Here is a 20,337-nt window from a genome sequence, read left to right on the forward strand (position 1 = left end):
ATATTAATAAAGGTTCCATTTATCACTACATCAATCCCAGACGATTACTTGAAACTATTTAGGTTGTTCTTATTCCAGTTATAGCCATATATTCTTATAGCTTGCTCAAGCAACTCAAATACTCTTGAATTTGAACCAATGACGCAAAACACTGTTGCAACACGATGTGACGCACCGTGTTGGTGCCCGATATGCACAATAAATTTGCAAATTACAGCGTTGTTATATATACAGTCAGATGCAGGGAGAGGTGCAGGAGGGTCACCTCTTTCTGCAGCTGACTGTACATATAGATAACTATTTTTTTTATTATATAGTTTTAGTGGCACCACAGTCTTGCGCGGGCGCACCATCGAGGGTCAAATCTGGCGCATGTGTACGCACCAGCTGCTCGTACAGATGCCATCAGATATATCGGAGCGGCCAATGTGCTCAAAAATATCTGGACCCTCGATTTTTCAATATAAGCTTTCAACCGCTCCGTTCACCCGCGCAAGACAGCGGAGGTATTTCGCCTATATATATTTATACTATGTAAGAATAATAAAACTATTATACTTGCATCTGATAATATTTAAGTTAAAACAGATTAATGTCCAATTACTAAGGTACTTGCCGAAACACATACAAGATTTATACCTATCCAACTCTAAATCAATTAAAAAAGTTAAAAATTATTTCATATCAAATAATTACGACTATATTTTGTAAACATATATTTGCTTTGTTGTATAAATTAGTTTAATAAGTCCGAACCCTTGCTGTAATTAAGCCATTCATGACTTTAGCAGTAAGTAAACATGGAACTCTGCGAATTTTACCTCCAACTAAATATAACTAAATTAAAAAAAGGTAAATAATCATTTAGTAAAAAGGTAAATAGTAAGTCTAAGTTTAAGGTCTTGTGTGGGTCTAGGTTAGTGTTGGGTACTTGGTCCCGTGAAGCAATCAGAATAATGCCCTAGGCTCCATTACTCATTAGGCTTATTATAATGGTCAGATAGATAACATAATATGTTTGATATATTATCCAGATTGCTTCGATTGTCTTATCTGAGAATACATTGATGAATTATATCCAATTTCAGAGTGAATATATCTGCAGTTTAGGCTTTATTTTGCTTTTAATGTAATCTCTATTGTACGCGTGTAATATATTTAAAAAAAATTAAAAAATATTTATTTCCATTTTACGTTGCAGCCACAGGATATTCCTTTTACGGTAAAGGTTTAAAATCTTAATGTTAATAAAGCCTAAGATTAACGATGGTCTCAAAGCCTGTATCGTGGTTACCAGTTTAAAGATACTTAAATATAACAATTTTTTATAATATACAAAGATTTGTGTGTGTGTGTGTGTGCGCGTCTCTCTCTCTCTCTCTGTGTGTGTGTGTGTGTGTGTGTGTGTGTGTTTGCGCATATAACAAATGCGATATGACAAATCACTATCCATAAATAAGACAGCATAAGAAGAAATTCATTCAGACACAAATAAACAAGTGGCTTCAGTGAGCTATAGAGCTCGCGAAAACCTTAAAAATGCAATAATAAAAATACTTCGTTGAATTATTATCACAGCAAACTCACAATCGTCTTAAGTACTATCATAGACCCTGTCGACATAGTCGTCGCTTAAGTTCTTTAAGACAATTTCTGCCATTTTCAAAACATTCCTAAAAACGAAATGTCAGGAAAATTCTATCTAACTATCGAAACTGCTCACAAAATCGAAGAAATGCGACCCGATGCGAAAGCATTTTTTCCGAAGCTGAAACTGAGAAATGTATATCGGCATCTATTCAAGCATAATTTTTTCTTAATTTTTCGAGGCACGTTTCTTTCTTAGACGTTCACCTCCACGTAATAATTACACGTAGACGTATAATTTTAAATGATTTCTTTCCACAGACCAGACATCCTTTTTTCTGTGTTTCTTTCATTGATTTTTTGTAATTAAATATTCAAATTTCCTTTTCTTCTTAAGTTTTCTTAAATGTAACCTACACGGTTAGCGTCAGGTTTCCAAATAAAAACTATGAAACAGTTAAAAAAACACGCATTTCCTATCTGTTATCTTATTCAAACCTTTTAGCCATTACCTCGAATTCCCAAAGCTGATTCCCTCACCTGATTGCCCAATGATGCGCGTTCCCGGATTCACCAAAATAAGATTTCACTTTAAATTCCGCTAGAAAATCCTAGGTGCGAAATCAGGGGTTCACTTTGTACCGTGTTTGGAATGGGGGGAGGAGGGGGAGTGCAGCGATGCGTGCAGTGGCCGCGCCTTAACCGCTTAAGGCGGGCGTTCAATATTACAAATAGTTCCTGGGATCGCCTGCCGCGAAAGATTTTCTGGGGTTTGCGGTTTAGTCTGAATTGAAGGAGTATTTTATGCATTGAATTTGTTTATTTTGTGTATGATACTTGGTGCAGCTTGAAGCTGTCTTAACACTTTTGCTGACAGTGACAGACTAATTAAGCTACGCTTAACTAAGCGTCGTTAAGCCTGCAAGTACCGCTGTACGTACAGTCAGCGAATTCGTTACATTAATTTTTTTTTTTCATTTGCGATCTTTTGAACAGTAAGCATCAATACGGCCAAGAACATGTTCGGTCATGCACCACAGTGCATAAATATTGTTTTTATGTATTGAATTAGAATAATTTAGTAATTAAGTTCTAAATAGATAATGAGTTTTTTGATAAGTATGCCGGGTATATTTTTTAATACCTGTGGGATTTAGCATGAATAAATAAAAAAGAAATCGAAATTGAATTATTTAATAAGTAAGGGATAGTGCAAAATCAATAATTATAGGTTTCATTGTTGGAATATGTTTTACTTCGTTTTTACAAAATGTATGTTTAATACAAAGGATATAGGTAGCCGTGTTTCGGGTTGTTAATTATGGGTATTTATTTGGCTTGAAGTATAGATTAGAAGGTCGTCACTTAAATATTTAAATTAAGTAAAATCTCTTCGCAAACTAATATTTAGATTTACTTCAAAGCCGAAAGATATTAAGTATTTATTTACCTTCATATATTCGTTCGTTAATTAAAGTTATACCTGTTCATCTACTATTAAAACCTATTTAAAATATATCTCAATTCTGCATTGGACATTGAGTGTAAATAATTAGAATAACTTTTCGTTATGGATATTATGTAAATACAATATATACAAAATATTAGATATCGGCAAATCGTTGGTAGCACACGCCAAGCGCGAAAATGTTGGGGGTAGTAACTGTAACATCATAAAGTCGGGGACAAGTTTTTTTTTCTTTTAAATATACCATGTAGGGTATCATATGAAAGGGCTTTTTGAGCAGATTACAGATAGATAACGCACTATGAAATTTTCATTATTTGATTTAACAAATTACTAGAAAACCTCCAAAAATATTATAATTCCGAGTTGACTTTGAAATGCTTTAGATTTTTTTTATTAATAAAATTATAAATAATTTTACATGTCACACAGCAGTATATACGTATCACTAAATATTATTATTACTAGCTGTTATCGTTAGTTACAGTTTAGCAGATTTGGTAAGTTATAATGGTACTTTTTCATATCTTAGTTTAGTAGTATAATTAGGTACATAGTTTAAGATTACATCATTTAGTTGGAGATACCCAGTGCTCTTTAACATAAATTCACTTATTGTGTAGCACGCTAACTCAATTAAAATTTTCTTAAGTTTACTTTCAAATATTGCCCCACTATTGAATTGATTGAATGAACTATTCCAAAATACATACCAAGGTATTCTGAATATCTTTTTTATAGGTAATCTCTAAAAGTAATACCGACGTTTTTTTTATGACCCACCAAACCTCCACCAACAAAACAACCAACACAACATAGACGGCTAAAAGTGGTTAAGGTAGACTCCACGGGGAGCAACATATCACTCTTATCTTAATTTGGGCTCTCCTACTAAAACTACAGTACGCCTGTTCATTGCTCCTTTTTACGACGTTTCGAACACTTTGCAATGGGCGAAACTACCCACATACAAAAATAATGAACCATAAAAACTATAAATTTTAAGACTGATTATACGACTATTTTCTGGTAAAGATGAAGGTATGTGATAAAGCTTTATTTCATCCATCCATAGTTTTATTTCATGAGTAACTATCGCGGTAATCGAAGACAATATTATGGTTGACCTCCAACATTTTCTCGTATTGTACAATTTGCTCCATCTTCAACAACTGATTAATCAGTTTAGTGTCCTGTTCGATTCAATCCGAGACTAAAAACATTTATTGTGTCGACTCGAATCTGTCCGGGACAATTGCGGTGGTTTATCGATATGTCTTATCTTTTATTTATGGATTTACTTAACTGTGGAAAATGGTTATAGGATTTTTTTTGTAATACACACTTTGATTGCTGGCTGTACTTCCTCTTGTGTGGACTACCAAATTTAAATAGAGTTGGGCACGACATGTTGCTACTGTTGCTAGGTAGAGTGATGGCAGGTGAACTAAAATGTTAACGGAATGGTGGTCGTTTTCGGATAAAAGAAGCCCCTGGGGTCCGTTGGCTCGTTTAGTGGACGACATTCGGCAGATTGTGGGTCACTTCTGGATGAGATTAGCTCATGACCGAGACAAGTGGCGTACTAGAAGACATGCCTATGCTCAGTAGTGGGCGATAAAGGGCTGATAATAATAATAATATGATGATGATGATGATGTGTGGACTAAACGAAGATGTAGTGACAAGAATTGAGAAAGGTATGTTGGAACGCTAACAAACAAAGAGGGAAAAGTAGAAGAGGGAGCTGGAAGAGGGAGATCTCAGTGGACTTTTTCTGATCAAATTAAGAAAATCCTGAAAAAAAGATAGGTCAAGGGCACCCTAAACCGGCGAGCGCGTATGAAGAATATTATAAAGTGAAGGAAGTGAGGCATGTCAGGATCGTAGCAATTGGAAATCCGTGGTCCTGCCTACCCTCCGGGAAATAAGCGTGATTATGTGTATGTATATATGTCTTTATTCTCATTTGCATGTCTATCAAGTACTTCTCTAATGAACCTAAACACAATGTGTTTGTATCCATCGAGGAGTTCATTTGGTTACCTTGCGACTGCATAATCAGATCATCTCCGTGTTAGAATATTAAAACTCAAAACATCTTTATTGCTCTCATAACCTAACTCTCAAAATCTAACCTTTAATAACTTTGTCATCGGTATAACGGAAGTACTCCAAATTTAAATTGATTGCGATTCCATGGTAACGATATGAAAGAGAACCGCGCGGGTGAGCGAGAGGGATCTCCCTTCCCAGGTTCCCGCACCCCGTTATATGTAGAACGAGGAATTAATGAAAATAAATAAAATCACTTATTAATAATGATTATTTTAAATTCCCGCATTAATAAAATTAACTCAATATGTAGGAATACTAAGCGGCACCTCTGCAGAGCATGTTCCCAAGCGGAGCCACTTTCAATGCCCATTATTTCGTTCTCTAGTACAGATACAGACAAACCTTATATGTATATGATGTACAGTCAGCTGCACAAAGAGGTGACCCTCCTGCATACAATCAGTCTATTTCACCATATAACTTAATGATTTTTATTGTGGCAGCACACGAAAAACACAGCCTCTAACATTTTGTAGACTGTTAACAATATGAAATAAACACCCTTGGTCACCCTTATTTATTTAATTCAAGGCGGAATGTAGCAATTAAATTGGATATTCGTATTGATTCTTTAAAATATTTGTTAACGGGCAGTAAATAGTTAGAAACTACTGATCTATTAAAGTGGTGTGCGTCCACACTAGAACCATCTGGAAACGATCAACCGTCGGCAGCACAATCGCCAGGATCTTAATAGTGCCCGCATCTCGCCTTTGTGTGGACGATGAGATTCCTGCACACCTGCCCGCAAGCTTTATCTGTGCATGTAGGTAATAGACTAGTCAGCCGTGGTTATGTCAAATAATTTGTGGTCGATGGCTGGTTTTATGATAATCCCTCAAAAGATGAATCATAAACTCTAAGACAACTATTTTGAGATCAGTATCCCTAGTGTAAATTTATTTGATAGCGAAACGTGACGAACGCGTTTGCGTTACGTCTCATTTTGTATGGGATTTTGAGTTTCCAAAACGTCCCGTTGGGCGCGCTGTTTCTAAATCCTATATAAAATAAGACTTTACGCAAACGCGTTCGTCACGTTTCGCTATCGAATAAATTTACACTAGGGGTACAGATTTAAAACCACACTAAGAGAAGACAGAATCTACTATTGGAAAATACAAAAACTGGTTTGAATAAAATCATCATCAACTCAAAATTCAAATAAGTGAGTGTATTGTACTGAATACACTAGTGTGTACAATTATTACGGTAATTACTGAATTTCGGAAATGGAAACATATTTCTTAAGCATTGAATAAGGCAGATCGTGAAATTCCTAGACATGTCGAGAAACGTGAAAATCTTTGCCTCGTTCCCTGAGACGACGGAGCCCCGGTAGCAGAGCTCCTATTTCTGGCGAGTTTGCCCTTCGAGCCTTTGAAGCAACCTAATGAACATATCCTGAATATCCATTGGTTTAGTTAATGTGACTACCGTCAGAACATTACACAAGAACATTACGATCTGCCTGATCTTACGATCGGCCGCCGGCATATACAAGATAAGGATCAGCGCCCAGCAGTACAGCTTGCTATAGTATATATACTTTTTAGGTAGATATATTATCGGTCAAGATTGCACAAATAGTATTTAAATCACCTGCTCTTTGTACGGGTGAATGAAATTCCTGGTTGGCAGTGTCAGACCCGGCTTATTGGTTCCGCATGCCGAGGGTCTAGTTATTTGATAAACCAGTGTAAGAAGAATTCAGACTAAGTTATAACTATGTTTAGTTGCGAGCCTATTTTCTAAATACGATTCCAAGCTAACGTGGTCTTATACATTGAATCTGTGCGTTTCTCCTGAAATTTCCTGTCTAGTACAGCTACGAGTATACTGTGGAATGAAATGTCACCTGCGGTATTTCCGGACCGATACATACGACCGTTTTGCACTTCTTACGAGATAAGCCCTTATGGGATAAATGTAATTTCATCGCAGCCAACACAATTTTGTATTTTTGAGTTGATGCATCCTCAAAAACTTTGGGAACGTAACTAGTTATCTACCCTACAGGAACATACACACCGGAAGAGAAGCAGCTGTTATGACTATGGTTTCTTATAAGGTGAAAGCATTTTCTCAGTTGGGCTGTTCCAGGTTCGGGCGAGATATATCACTGTGTCCTACTGTTTTAGTCATTTTAGAATATACCTAGTTTAAGAACATACCTGGACCTACTTATGATATGATATGATATGATTTATTTATCTCACAATATACAATTTCACTTAAAACTACACGTGGTAAATTCTTAGGAATTTATATTGTGATTGTCGGTTTGTCTTACTTTATATACATAGGAAAAACATGTAACAATTAATAATTCATTTAAAATGACTAAAGTTTTTAAATTTCAATTGTATAAATAAATTCACCAAGAACGGGTCGTCATTAAGGTAGAAAATAAATAGTTACAGTTACAGAAATAATGTCAGTATAAGAAATAATGTCACCATATGGTCACCATTAGGGTCGTTATTAAGCTAACAAAGAAGTAAATTATAGTAAATCTTAAAATACAGATGTCGACATATTGTCCTTACTATTTAAATAAATCTAATTGGTAATTAGTCTAGTAAGATAATGATGGGTTTCCTTTATATGAACCTAGTTTGTCTTAGGCGATCTTTGAATCGCTCCGGTATCCGGGACAGCAATATATAATAAGTACATACAGCTGTAAAAGTGCATAACCTTTTTCTGAACGGAATTCATTTATAAAATAGGTATACACTTTTGCAGTTCGCTGTACCTAGCTGTCCCACACTGAAGTAGCGGATCTACTCATAATGGTTCACTTTAGTCCTCGACTCGCTTCCTTGATCAATTGAAATGCCACACCTGTATACCGTGCCGAGAATTCCACTGAAAATCGCTGAAAATACCGGCGATTTATTAAGAAAATGTCCCGACGTGTGGCGACACGCCTGCTTGGGAGATTTTAAACTCTAGGGTGGGTTAACTTAGTTGGCAAGGTTTTTGCGGATATGTCTACGTCGTGGAACGACATTAGAGGATTTGGAATGGAAACACGAAACGAATAATGTATTATTTTAAATGACATTAGGATTTTAGATATGATTTAAGACTATTTTAGTGCAGGCGCGATGCATGACAATCAAAATGCGAATGTCGTATCAATATTTTTATTGACGCGCCTGGGCCATGAAAGACCTATAAAAATATGATGATGATGTATAATGATGGTATCCTGTTATCACTCATCAAGGACATAGAGCTCTCAGAAGGGATTTCCATTTTTCACGGTCCAACGCGGCCTCAGACAGTAGACTCTTACAATACCTTACCACCATATTTTATAGAAATAGAACAGTAAAAAAAACAAACTAATGAACATTTATTTTGACCTTAGTTTTTTCTATTGTTACGAGTATACAATACATCCACACAGGTTTTGTCAATTGCGTACCTACTACTTACGGTCCTCCTATCCTTAGTTACTTTTTTAAGTCCTTAAGGTCGGTGATATTAAGGAGTCGCAAATAGACGTCGATCCAACAATGTCCTAAGTTCCTTAATTGAACAAAGCGTAACTCGTTATAAATTTCCAGTACCGGCTTAATTCAATTCCAAGCACTAATTGTTGTAATTACTTTTAGAACTATTCTATTATTGTGCTTAATTAGATATTATCCAGTCTGGTTGACTCGGACCAATCTAACTCTGGTGGTTGTTTTTTTTTTGCAAGTGCGTTGCTAGCTTTTAAGATGGGAGTATGTTCTAATCTTGAAGGTATGTAAGTTGTATCGGTCCGGAAATACAGTTCATTCCACAGTTGTAAACTACCAACCAAAATTTCCAAATGGGGACTGCTCCGTAGCCCCTCGACTCACCTACGATATAGCACCGCAATCCATGGCGCACCACTGCTTAGAGCTGGTCCTGAGGGACGCCACACCAAGGGCTGTCAACACCTCTGCTCACTGGGCATCCATCGTATAAAAATGGAACCTCGACGCGAGTAAAAGAAAATGAACCATCTCAGTCTTCGAGCAGCACCGGGAAGGGATTCGGCGCGGTGCGTGTTGTGACTCGTCCGTATACAGATAGAGATAGAGGTGTGCAAGATTTGTCTTTGATGTGTGTTATTACAGATTGGATTTTGTATGTAGTAGTAAGTGAGAAGTGCGACTGTGTGTACATTCCTCGCCGCAAAAAATAGCAGAACGATTTGTACGGTAAGATATCGCTTTCGCCCCTCCCTTCCAAAGTTTCGGAAGCCAGTAATGCTCGAAGATGTAAGTGGTGAAGATAGAAATGTTGTCGCGTAGAGCAATGGTGGAAAGAAGCATTTCAAGGCCTTTATCACTTCTTTTGTAAGATATGATGTAGAATTAAGCATACATATCGCTTTGTTTGACTGTTTTTATAACTTTTTTATAGTACCTTTCATTGTTCCCTTAGTCTTTACCAATTACACTGTAAGTATTTTGAATATTCATTTCGCAACATAAATCATTGTTTCCCAATCTTCATATTTAGGAACTCCAAACTCTGAAGGAATGTCGCTTCCGAATGAAATTATTAATTAAAATTAATGGAATAATATCCTGTTTGTTTTAGATGTCGTTAATTCCATGCTGAATTAATTGTAAAATAACAAATAAATACTTAAATACACTACTTACTTTTACTTTTTGTGACGAAGCCTGTAGCTGATCGCGAGTTTGTGTTCATCTGACAAAACCCTCACTTCACTGAGCATAAGAGTGAGCGAGATAGATGTGCGTGCTCGGTACCGCGGATATCATGTTTTTGAGTTTTAATTAATTTATTTATTTATGTTAAGGAGAACCAACAGCTTCAAACTTACAACAGGACAACAAGATTAGGAACAGGTAGACAATTACAGGAACTCACAAGTAATTACAAAGTATACTAAAAAAAGTAATGCTAACACTTACGCACAAAGGGAGAAAAATAAAAACACAATTGAAAATGAAAATAGAAGCCATTAAAATTGAGCCTAGGTTCCGAAAAACTTAGTTCATTAGCGCCCAGAATAACTGAGGTCTCGGAGTTCAAAAGAGGAAAACAACATAAAGTTTATCAGATGTTAAAGCTGATAAAGATAATTTTAAAGTTCATATCAAGGCACAAATGCACTAAGTTGATGAATATAATGCATTTAATCGCCTAATGAAAACTTAATAAAGAAACAAAAAAAAAGTATATATGTAATAATACAGAGAAAGAAAGCTCACATAAAACACCGCTTAACCAGACTCTTCCTCACATGAGGAACTTTACAGGATTTTTTGTCTTTTTAAATAATATAAAAGTAATCGCCGGAGGTCGCGGGTTCAAACCCCGGCTCGTACCAATGAGTTTTTCGGAACTAATGTACGAAATATCAGCTGATATTTACTAGTCGCTTTTCGGTGAAGGAAAACATCGTGAGGAAACCGGACTAATCCCAACAAGGTCTAGTTTACCCTCTGGGTTGGAAGGTCAGATGGCAGTCGCTTTCGTAAAAACTAGTACCTACGCCAAACCTTGGGATTAGTTGTCAAGCGGACCCCAGGCTCCCATGAGCCGTAGCAAAATGCCGGGACAACGCGAGGAAGAAGAAGATAAAAGTAATCGCTGAGTTCCCACAAGCATAATATTGCTCATTTTTAGGAAATAATTTTCATATGATTAGCTTTTGTGCAAAATTTTCTATAATTTTTAATGTGCATTTTAGACGTATATGCGTGATTTTTTTCCATCGAGCGAAATTCAAAAATTCAGGATTCGAATCACTGAAGTCCCCAGAGAAAGGCTTCAATTTTGCTTATTAAATATTTGGGAACCGTGTTGTGATCTGAAAAACCGCTACGTCTTTTCAAAAACTCCGTTCTCTAAGCCTACTAAGCACCATAAATAATATATGTGTGCAGGATTCGGTGGTTTTCCAGGGGTCCATTCAATGAAGACGTTTATTTATATATGTAGAAAAATATGTTTATTCTGAATATGGCTTTATATAACCTTAAGTTTTATATGTAACGAACAAGGTGCGTATCGTGTGCCGAATATCGAGTCGAATGAATCCAGAAAGATGAGCGCGGAGAGGGGCGGTACAGGAATTGTCGCCGCAGTGCCGCTAGATGTCACTAGTAGTACTAGATGCGCGAACATGCCCCCGGCCTTGGGAGCACCAACTCCCAAAGTAGTCATCATCCGTCGTGGTCTGCCGGCTCTGGTAGTAGCGGGCAGATCTTTGAAAAGCTGCGTCGAATTGTTCCTGTCGCCGTGAGGATGTCGGCGACACGGTTCACGCCATCGCTCCCAGGGTATAGGCGCGTGACTCGGCCTAGCCGCCATTTGAGAGGAGGCAGGTTATCGTCTTTGATTAAAACGAGACTGTTTAACGATATGTCGTCCTTCTTTGTCTTCCATTTGGTTCGTCGCTGGAGCTCTGCAACGTACTCCTTGGCCCAACGATGCCAGAAGTGTTGACGTAGGGCTTCGATCCTGGCGTAGCGAGACAGGCGGGAAGGCTGCACATCCGTCAGGTCCTCGCTCGCAGGGCAGGTCAACGGCCGACCAATTAGGAAATGGGCAGGCGTGAGCGGGGATAGATCAGTAGGATCTGTGGACATAGGTGACATGGGCCGGGAATTCAGGATGGCTTCGGCCTGTGTCAAAACCGAGCTGAATTCCTGGTAAGTTAACCTAGCATTACCTACTACCCGTTTTAAATGAAATTTGCACGCTTTTATTCCAGCCTCCCACAATCCGCCAAAATGGGGAGAATAAGGAGGAATGAAACTGAATTTAATGCCATCATTGGCAGCAAAATCGACTATTTCCTTCGAACTATTTTTTAGAAATGTGGGAAATTCTTTTTCGGCCCCAACAAAACATTTTCCATTATCCGAATAAATTATATGAGGCTTTCCTCGTCTACTAATAAAACGTTTAAGCGCTAATATATAATCCTCAGTGGAGAGACTCGTAACAAGTTCCAAATGAACGGCTCGTGTGACCATACATATGAACAAACAAATATAAGATTTAATAAGCTGAGCTCCTCTCCCCTTTCGATTAAGTATGAAAATTGGCCCGCCGTAATCAACGGCTGTACGAATGAACGGGAAACCAGGCTCTAAACGATCCAAAATAACATTACCCATGATAGGACTAAGTACTTTACCTTTCATTCGAATACAGGTAACGCATTCTCGCACTATTTTCCTTGCCAAATTTCGCGCACCTAAAGGCCAGCAACATTCACGCAAAGTAGATAAGAGTAGCTGCGGTCCGGCATGTAGCAGCCGCTTGTGTTCATATTTGAATAACAACACCGTTAACTTATGTTTACTGCACAATAACACGGGATGTTTTTTGTTGTAATCGAAACTTGTAGAATTACACAATCTACCACCGACTCTAATCACTTTAAACTTATTACGATCGTCTAAAAACACGTTAAGACCGGATATACGATTATATTGTTTACAATTCGTCTTAATCGGTTTATTTTTAAGTAAACTATCGTAGACGTCCGGAAATGATTGCATTTGTGCGAATCTAACTAGCATACGACGTGATGCATCCAACTCGTCCACCGATAATGAACCGGTTTGGCGGAGTTGTTTACGCTCAGAGTTAGTGCGTGAGTTTAATATAAAGCGGAGTACATACGCGCCGATCCTAATTAATTTAATGTAAGATGAACATCTATCGAAATTAAATAGTTCATCTTGCTGATTGCAAACTAAACTTACCGCGGTCGATCGTAACTCGGGTAAATTTTCGATTGCCGTATTTTTACTCGTATTGGCACTAATAAAATCCGATTTCGGGTCATGCAAGAATGATGGTCCGAACCACCATAAATTACAATCAATTAAATTATCTAAAGTAACGCCTCTAGACAATAAATCACTAGGGTTGTCTTCGCTTCTCACATGAAACCATATAGCATTACCGGTAAGTTCGTTTATTTGTGTAACACGATTTTGAACGAAAGGCTTCAATAGATGCGGAGACATACCTAGCCACGAAATTACTATAGTCGAGTCACACCAAAAGTAAACTTTATTAAACACTAACCTTAAGGAATCAGTTATTTTCTTATAAAGCTTAGCAGCAACGAGTGCGCCTGAAAGTTCAAGTTTCGGGATAGTCAGAGACTTCAGGGGTGAGACTTTACTTTTAGCACACAATAGTCTGACAGTTACATCTGACCCTTCATCATATGTCCGAATATAAGCGCACGCGCCGTAAGCATGCAACGATGCATCAGAAAAAATATGCAATTCCGTATGTCCAGTGTGTACACCCCTTACATGACGCGGAATCCGTAAATCGTTTAAACGGCTTAATGTATTTATGAAATTATTCCACATCGATTTAATGTCTTCTGGAACCGGAGTGTCCCAATCGATGCGACTTAACCATAATTTTTGAAGCAAAATTTTGGAAATTATCACCGCAGGAGAAAGAAGACCTAACGGGTCGTAAATCTGTGAAATAATCGATAACATCATTCGTTTATTTAAGTACGACGAATTAGGCAAAGGATCGATTTTTGTAGTGTAATACAATTCATCGAGTTTATTGTCCCAACCTACTCCGAGCGTTTTATTCTGGGTGTGCTCACCAACAAAATGTTCCTTGGACTCTTCCTGTGTAACGTCACAATTAAAGGTCCATTTACGTAAAGGAAAGCATCCTGATTGCAGAACGTCATACGTTTTTTGACATATGTCAAGTAAGTTTTGGAAATTATCATCTCCCGTAATTAAATCGTCTACGAATATATCTTGGTTGATAACGCGCGCGATGACGTCATCACCACAGTCCAACGCTAACTGTCGTATACAACGTTGACTTAAATATGGCGCACTAGTTTGCCCATATGTAACCGTATTGAGTTCATAAACGTGTAATGGATCGGTAGGGTTTTCACGCCAGAGGATCATTTGCAAGGATCTCTGATCTGGTTGGATCAAAACCTGCCGAAACATTTTCTCCACATCAGCACAAGCAACGTACTTGTATTGACGGAAACGTAGCAAAATAGCAAATATATCGTTTTGAAGTGCTGGACCCGGCAGCTGAATGCTATTCAACGATTTATTCGTGGTGGTAGGAGCAGCGCCACTATATACAACGCGCAATTTAGTGGTGGCGCTCCCCTCCCTAAATATTCCATGATGAGGATGGAAGTAATTCGGTGTACCATAGTCGGTAACACGAGTCATGTGACCCATCTTTTCGTATTCTCGCATGAAGTCACAATATAAACGTTTATATTCCGGCAAACGCTCTAATTTACGTTCTAAGGATAAAAATCGATTTTTCGCTAACGTATAAGAATCGCCCAACGTATCAGCTGATTCTCTTAGCGGCATTCGGACGGAGAAAACGACCGTCCTCTTCACGTTTAGTCGTATTGGTAAAAATATCCTCACATTTCTGCTCATCAGCTGTAAGAATACTATCTACCTGAGGGATATCCTCGATTTCCCAAAACTTTCTAAGTTGAGAGTCAATCGATTGAGTGAAATAACAATGGACTTGATTATTAATGCGCAAGTTCCGTGTATTAATTGGACCAGATACCAACCAGCCTAATTTCGAATTTATTAAGTACGGCCCTGTTGGTAATCGAATCTTTTCACCGTCTAAAAGGTCCCAAAATATTTCTGAACCGATAAGTATATCAATTTCAGAAGGCACGTTAAAATCGGGATCTGCTAACTGAATGTTATCAGGAATACGTATACTATCTAAGTCTATGTGAGTCGAGGGCAAACTGGACGTTATGCGCGGCAAGACAAAACACGTTATTGACATAGAATAGTCCGATTGTTTAGATCGTATAGTTACATCGCATGACTGATTTGTCTGTGTAACTATTTCTGCTACACCCGAGATCTGAATAGTGGACTGTAATTTTTTAACGTTTAATCGATTACGTAACTCTGCCGTTATAAAGCAATGTTCACTCCCATTGTCTAAAAACGCACGACACGTATGGAACTGATTGTTCGCATCGGCTACTTCAATTAACGCAGTAGGAAGTAAGCCTTGCCTGGGAACGAACCGGGTACTTTCCGCGCCACCTTCGCACTCGGCCATAGGCGCGCGGTCAGCAGATACAAAGCAGCTAGATATACTCGGCACTGATAACGGCGCGCTGTGTGCAGGCGCACTCGACGGCCTCACGCACACACTATCATTGCGAGTATTATCCATATGCAATAAACTATTATGTTTTTGTTGACACTGTTTACACGGACCGAATATACATTCATTTAAGGAATGCCCTTCGCGTAAACAGTTATTACACAGGTTTTTATTTTGAATTAAGTTTAACCTATCTTGGACAGATAAATTTAAAAACTTAGCACACGTATAAAGTGCATGATTCTCGTTACACATCGCGCAGTTTCGGAAACGTTTATTATTGAAAGGCTTCGATTTATTAGCATTAACACTAGCAGAGACACAGCTAACTACTTGCGTAGGTTTATTTGACGTGTAATTAGGCTTAGTACTAACCGCGGTCGGTGCCTTGGAATGATTAGAGTTTATCATTTCTAACGTATCCGCCCGGTTTCTGAGAAACGATAAGAGATCTTCCAGCTTAACTTTCTTAGACTCATTATTGATTGACTTATCCGAGATAGACCCTATGTGAGATTCCCACTTACGCTCCGTGGTCGTATCGAGTTTTGACACAATTAAATGAATAATTAACGTATCCCACGAGTCGGTAGGTTCCTCTAACGTTTTTAAAGCGCGTAAATTACGTAACACGGTGTCTATCAGTCTACGTATTTGAGTCGAAGATTCTTGTTTCAAGGCTGAAATATTGAACAGGGATTTTATGTGATTATGTACTAAAAGCCCAGGGTTATGAAAGCGAATTTCAAGCAATTCCCATGCTTGAATGTAGTTGGCAGCCGTGAATTCTAACGCACTAATTACTTGTAATGCACTACCACTTAGTGATGATCGAAGGTAATGAAACTTTTGAATCGCGTCGAGATCGGAATGTTTATGGATCATGGTTTCATAAGAATGTTTAAATTCGAGCCAACGATCATACGAACCATCGAATGAGGGCAATTTAATTTCGGGTAGTTTAAATTTTGAAAACGGTTTGTTCACGGCATGATCACAACTTGAAATAGTAACGTTATTTGTCTCCACACCATCGATTAAACAATTAGCGCTAGCCATAGTACCGAAATATAACTCCTCGAGAGTTTCTACGTATTCGTAATTGGCAGACAGTTCTGTTTCTGGAGAGCAAAGTTCAATTTGGCTTTCAATGTCATTAAAAATTTTAAAAGTCTCTGTAGATGCTTGCATGCGTAATTTTAATTCTGCAATTTGTACTTTGGAAGGAGTCACCGATAAAAGAGAATCAACGAATTTTTTGAATTGCGTAAGCCGGCCTTTCAAGTTACCCCTTTGTTTGCGGAGCTCTGAAATTGTTGCCTGACTTTTTCTAGGTGACCCTGATCCAGAAGGAATAGTCAATTTAGCACCAGTTTCATCCCCCTCACCCATTTCGAAAGATTAAGAGAAATTGGAACTACTCACGTGCATAAATTCCAAACGGGTACGGTAGATCACAAACTGCTGCTGCGTGACTTGCGTAACGAGCGGCACTGGAATGCACAAAAAAACTCGGTTTTAACACAATTCGACTAGGAAAGGAATAGACGGGATTGGTAGACCTGACCGTTCACTGCTGCAGACGCTGCTGAGGTGCTGGTGTCATCTCGCAAGGGTATTTCGTCTTCCTGACGAGCTGACTTCTCTCGCAGTAATCCGGCTCGAGGATCAAATTATGTGCAGGATTCGGTGGTTTTCCAGGGGTCCATTCAATGAAGACGTTTATTTATATATGTAGAAAAATATGTTTATTCTGAATATGGCTTTATATAACCTTAAGTTTTATATGTAACGAACAAGGTGCGTATCGTGTGCCGAATATCGAGTCGAATGAATCCAGAAAGATGAGCGCGGAGAGGGGCGGTACAGGAATTGTCGCCGCAGTGCCGCTAGATGTCACTAGTAGTACTAGATGCGCGAACAATATGCAAATAATGATTTAGGTATGTGATTATTCGTAGCAGTAGTATCTGATATCCAGATACAATTTTTTTCTACTCGTCGACTCATTCAACCATTACGAATTAAGATTTCGTATACCAAACTATAATTATTTCTCATATTCATCTATACTCAACTATAATATTCATTTAGATACGCTGTAGTCAACTTTAAAATTGCATCGCGCCTTTTTGTCTTTTATACTACATTTTTGCCTACTGAGACACTTACCAATTTTTATTATTTAGGTTTTATAGTAAAAAAAGTATTATTTTAGATAACTCGTAGAAAAAGTATTGTAGATCATAGCAACTTTTCCATCTCGTACGTTACTTAGGCAACTCAGCAAGCTTATTTGCCTAAACACGGTACTCGACTGAAAAGTTTACTATTATATTTTTTATACTACGTCGGTGGCAAACAAGCATACGGCCAGCCTGATGGTAAGCAGTCTCCGTAGCCTATGGATGCCCGCAACTCCAGAGGCGTTTCTTGCGCGTTGCCGACCCTAACACTCCGCACCCCCGAGCTCTGGCAACCTTACTCACCGGCAGAAACACAACACTATGAGTAGGGTCTAGTGTTATTTGGCTGCGGTTTTCTGTAAGGTGGGGGTACTTCCCCAGTTGGGCTCTGCTCTAGATCTGGAATGACATCCGCTGTCCTGTGCCCTACTACACAAAGCCAGATGACATTCACAATGCCCATACCTCATTTGGACGTAGCAAGGGCGGATCCACCGTTGTGGGCACGATGGGCATGCCCACAACCCTAATAGGGTGCCCTATTGATTCGCCGAGTAAAATTACGCTGATTTTCGTTTCGCAGACGCTTTGGCAGAGCACGGTTTGGCAGAATTTCATTACGCAGAGTAGTCAGTTGGCAACTTGGCATAACATTGATAAGCAGATTTACTTTTCGTAGAATAATCGTTTATATTTCGTAGAATAACTATCGTGTTTCGAGCCTCGAAACACGATAGTTAGAGTGAGTTTTAGTATTAATTAGAAATTCGAGCATCTTAATATCAGCTGAAACTTATTTACAAAAAATATTATAATTTACTAAAATTACAGGGGCCATTGTTTTTAGCTTAAGGAGTCTTAGAAACCTGAAACATTTACAAATAATAGTACAAATTTCTAAAAATAATACCAGCTTTTAATTTTCAGGCGTAGGAGTTTTTTAGCGTAGTTATCTGTTTAAACGGCTCCATGGATTGCAATAAATTGCTTGCGATTTCCGATACATTACTTTATATGCCGATAATATGTATATAATACCGCAATTGCTAAACTAACGAAACTGTTATAATTTAACTGTCACTTTATTCGAAATTAAATTTTAAAAAACGTTGCTCGAATAAAATTTGTTTAATCGGATAGATTACTCTGCCAAATGAAATTCTTAGGTTACTAATGGATTACTAAGTTTTTTGCTAAATAAGAAAGTAAGGAATAAAGAAAAAAAACACCAATTCAAAGACCCAAAAGATTACCAAAAATTTTTTGCTAGATTCTCATTTTCCAAAGAATCTATCGTAAAAACATAAACGCCAAATTTTTCCACTCAATACATAGCATAAAAAAAAAATAAAAAAATATATTATAGGACATTATTACACAAATTGACTAAGTCCCACAGTAAGCTCAATAAGGCTTGTGTTGAGGGTACTTAGACAACGATATATATAATATATAAATATTTATAAATACTTAAATACAAAAAGCAAGCATAAAAATGTATAGCTTGCAATTTTTTTTTAAAAGAAAGTATATACATTTCCTTATTTAAAAAAAATTTGTTCCCATTTTTATTCCTCGAATTATTTAGTTGCCGTGTTTTCATAGAAAAACGGCCTTTCCACGAAATGTTTACAGTATTTTTTTTATTAAGAACCCTCACGTTTCAGCTTCCTATCTCTGTTATTTTCTGAGATATAAAATGTATAAAACTTTTTATAAATAATTTAAAAAACCCACACTGGCTAATGCGATTTACTTAAACTTTTGGTACGGTAATCTCTATGTAGATGTAGATACTCTAATATTCTTTAAATATTTTATTTTTATTTAAATAAATCAATAAAAATAGACTAAACATGTTTGATAAACTAAAAATTGTTAAACATTTTTAAACGAAGTGAAACATTTTGGTCTAATGAATGTTGTTTAATTATTGTTAGGGAATGGTAATTTGTTAAATTGAAATCTGTCAAATAAGTATAATATAGGGAAAATTTGATTGAAAAATGAACAGTTGGAAATGAAATTTGATTATTTTTTTTTTACTTGACTGCCAAAGGGAGGATGTTTTTCGAGAGTATGTATGTATGTCTGTTTCTTTGTGGCCTCCTGTAGCCTAAACGGCTTGATGAATTTTGATGTATGAAGTATCGTTAGATTCGTCTTGATCACGGGAGTGTCATATGATGTCTTTTTGGGGGTAACTAAAAAAATATAAATAAATAAAAATACCGTCGAGTTTCTTATCTTCGCCTGTGCTACCTATTTTCGCCTAGTTTGACATAAGTTGCCATTAACAAAATGTTTCTAATGGAAGACTTACATAAAACTGCTAAATACAAAGTATTTTTTATGGGTGTCAACATTCTTCGAACAACCTGCGGCTAACTTCACACAGTTGACGTTCAGTGAGGTTTTTTCGCGACACCGACCAGACTTTTTTTAAGCCAGTGTTTTAACTTAAGTTTTAAATAGTGATACGGACCAGGTAATGTTAAATTTTTTTGATGATTATATCCTATAACTATTTCTTTTTCAAATGAAACTATTATTTAATGGCTAGCTTACGTTTAGAAGTCACAAGTGGATAAAACATTGGTGAGGGTACTTTGCGTCCATCTTATTGCCAAATTTCGCCTACACCTAGGGTTGTCAAATTTGTTGTACCACATTAATTGGTGGATGACATTACTTGTTTCCAAATTTAAATATTTTCTTGTGTTTGGTTTTTCGGAAATGGCTTTAACAATTTGGAGGAAAGTCAATAAGTAGATTAGATTACGGATGATTCCGAATATGGGACAATGGACGATTATATCGCGGCGT

At 37.4% G+C, this 20,337-nt stretch overlaps 2 protein-coding genes across 2 annotated transcripts in view; one reads left to right on the top strand and one right to left on the bottom strand.

Moving 5' to 3' along the window:
- Window positions 1-20,337, top strand: part of LOC133518725 (zwei Ig domain protein zig-8-like) — a 698,354-nt gene that overhangs the window by 441,247 nt on the left and 236,770 nt on the right. The gene's annotated exons all lie outside the window — the stretch shown is intronic.
- LOC133518696 (uncharacterized) lies at window positions 11,104-15,238 on the bottom strand. The gene is made up of 2 exons (XM_061852370.1): window positions 12,342-15,238; window positions 11,104-11,777 (listed from the first exon to the last, which is right to left on the bottom strand). Exons 1-2 carry the CDS (start codon window positions 14,617-14,619, stop codon window positions 11,362-11,364), a joined length of 2,694 nt encoding a protein of 897 aa, XP_061708354.1. The 5' UTR covers window positions 14,620-15,238; the 3' UTR covers window positions 11,104-11,361.

The sequence above is a fragment of the Cydia pomonella genome, chromosome 6 (genome assembly GCF_033807575.1).
Source record: "Cydia pomonella isolate Wapato2018A chromosome 6, ilCydPomo1, whole genome shotgun sequence".
NCBI lineage: Eukaryota > Metazoa > Arthropoda > Insecta > Lepidoptera > Tortricidae > Cydia > Cydia pomonella.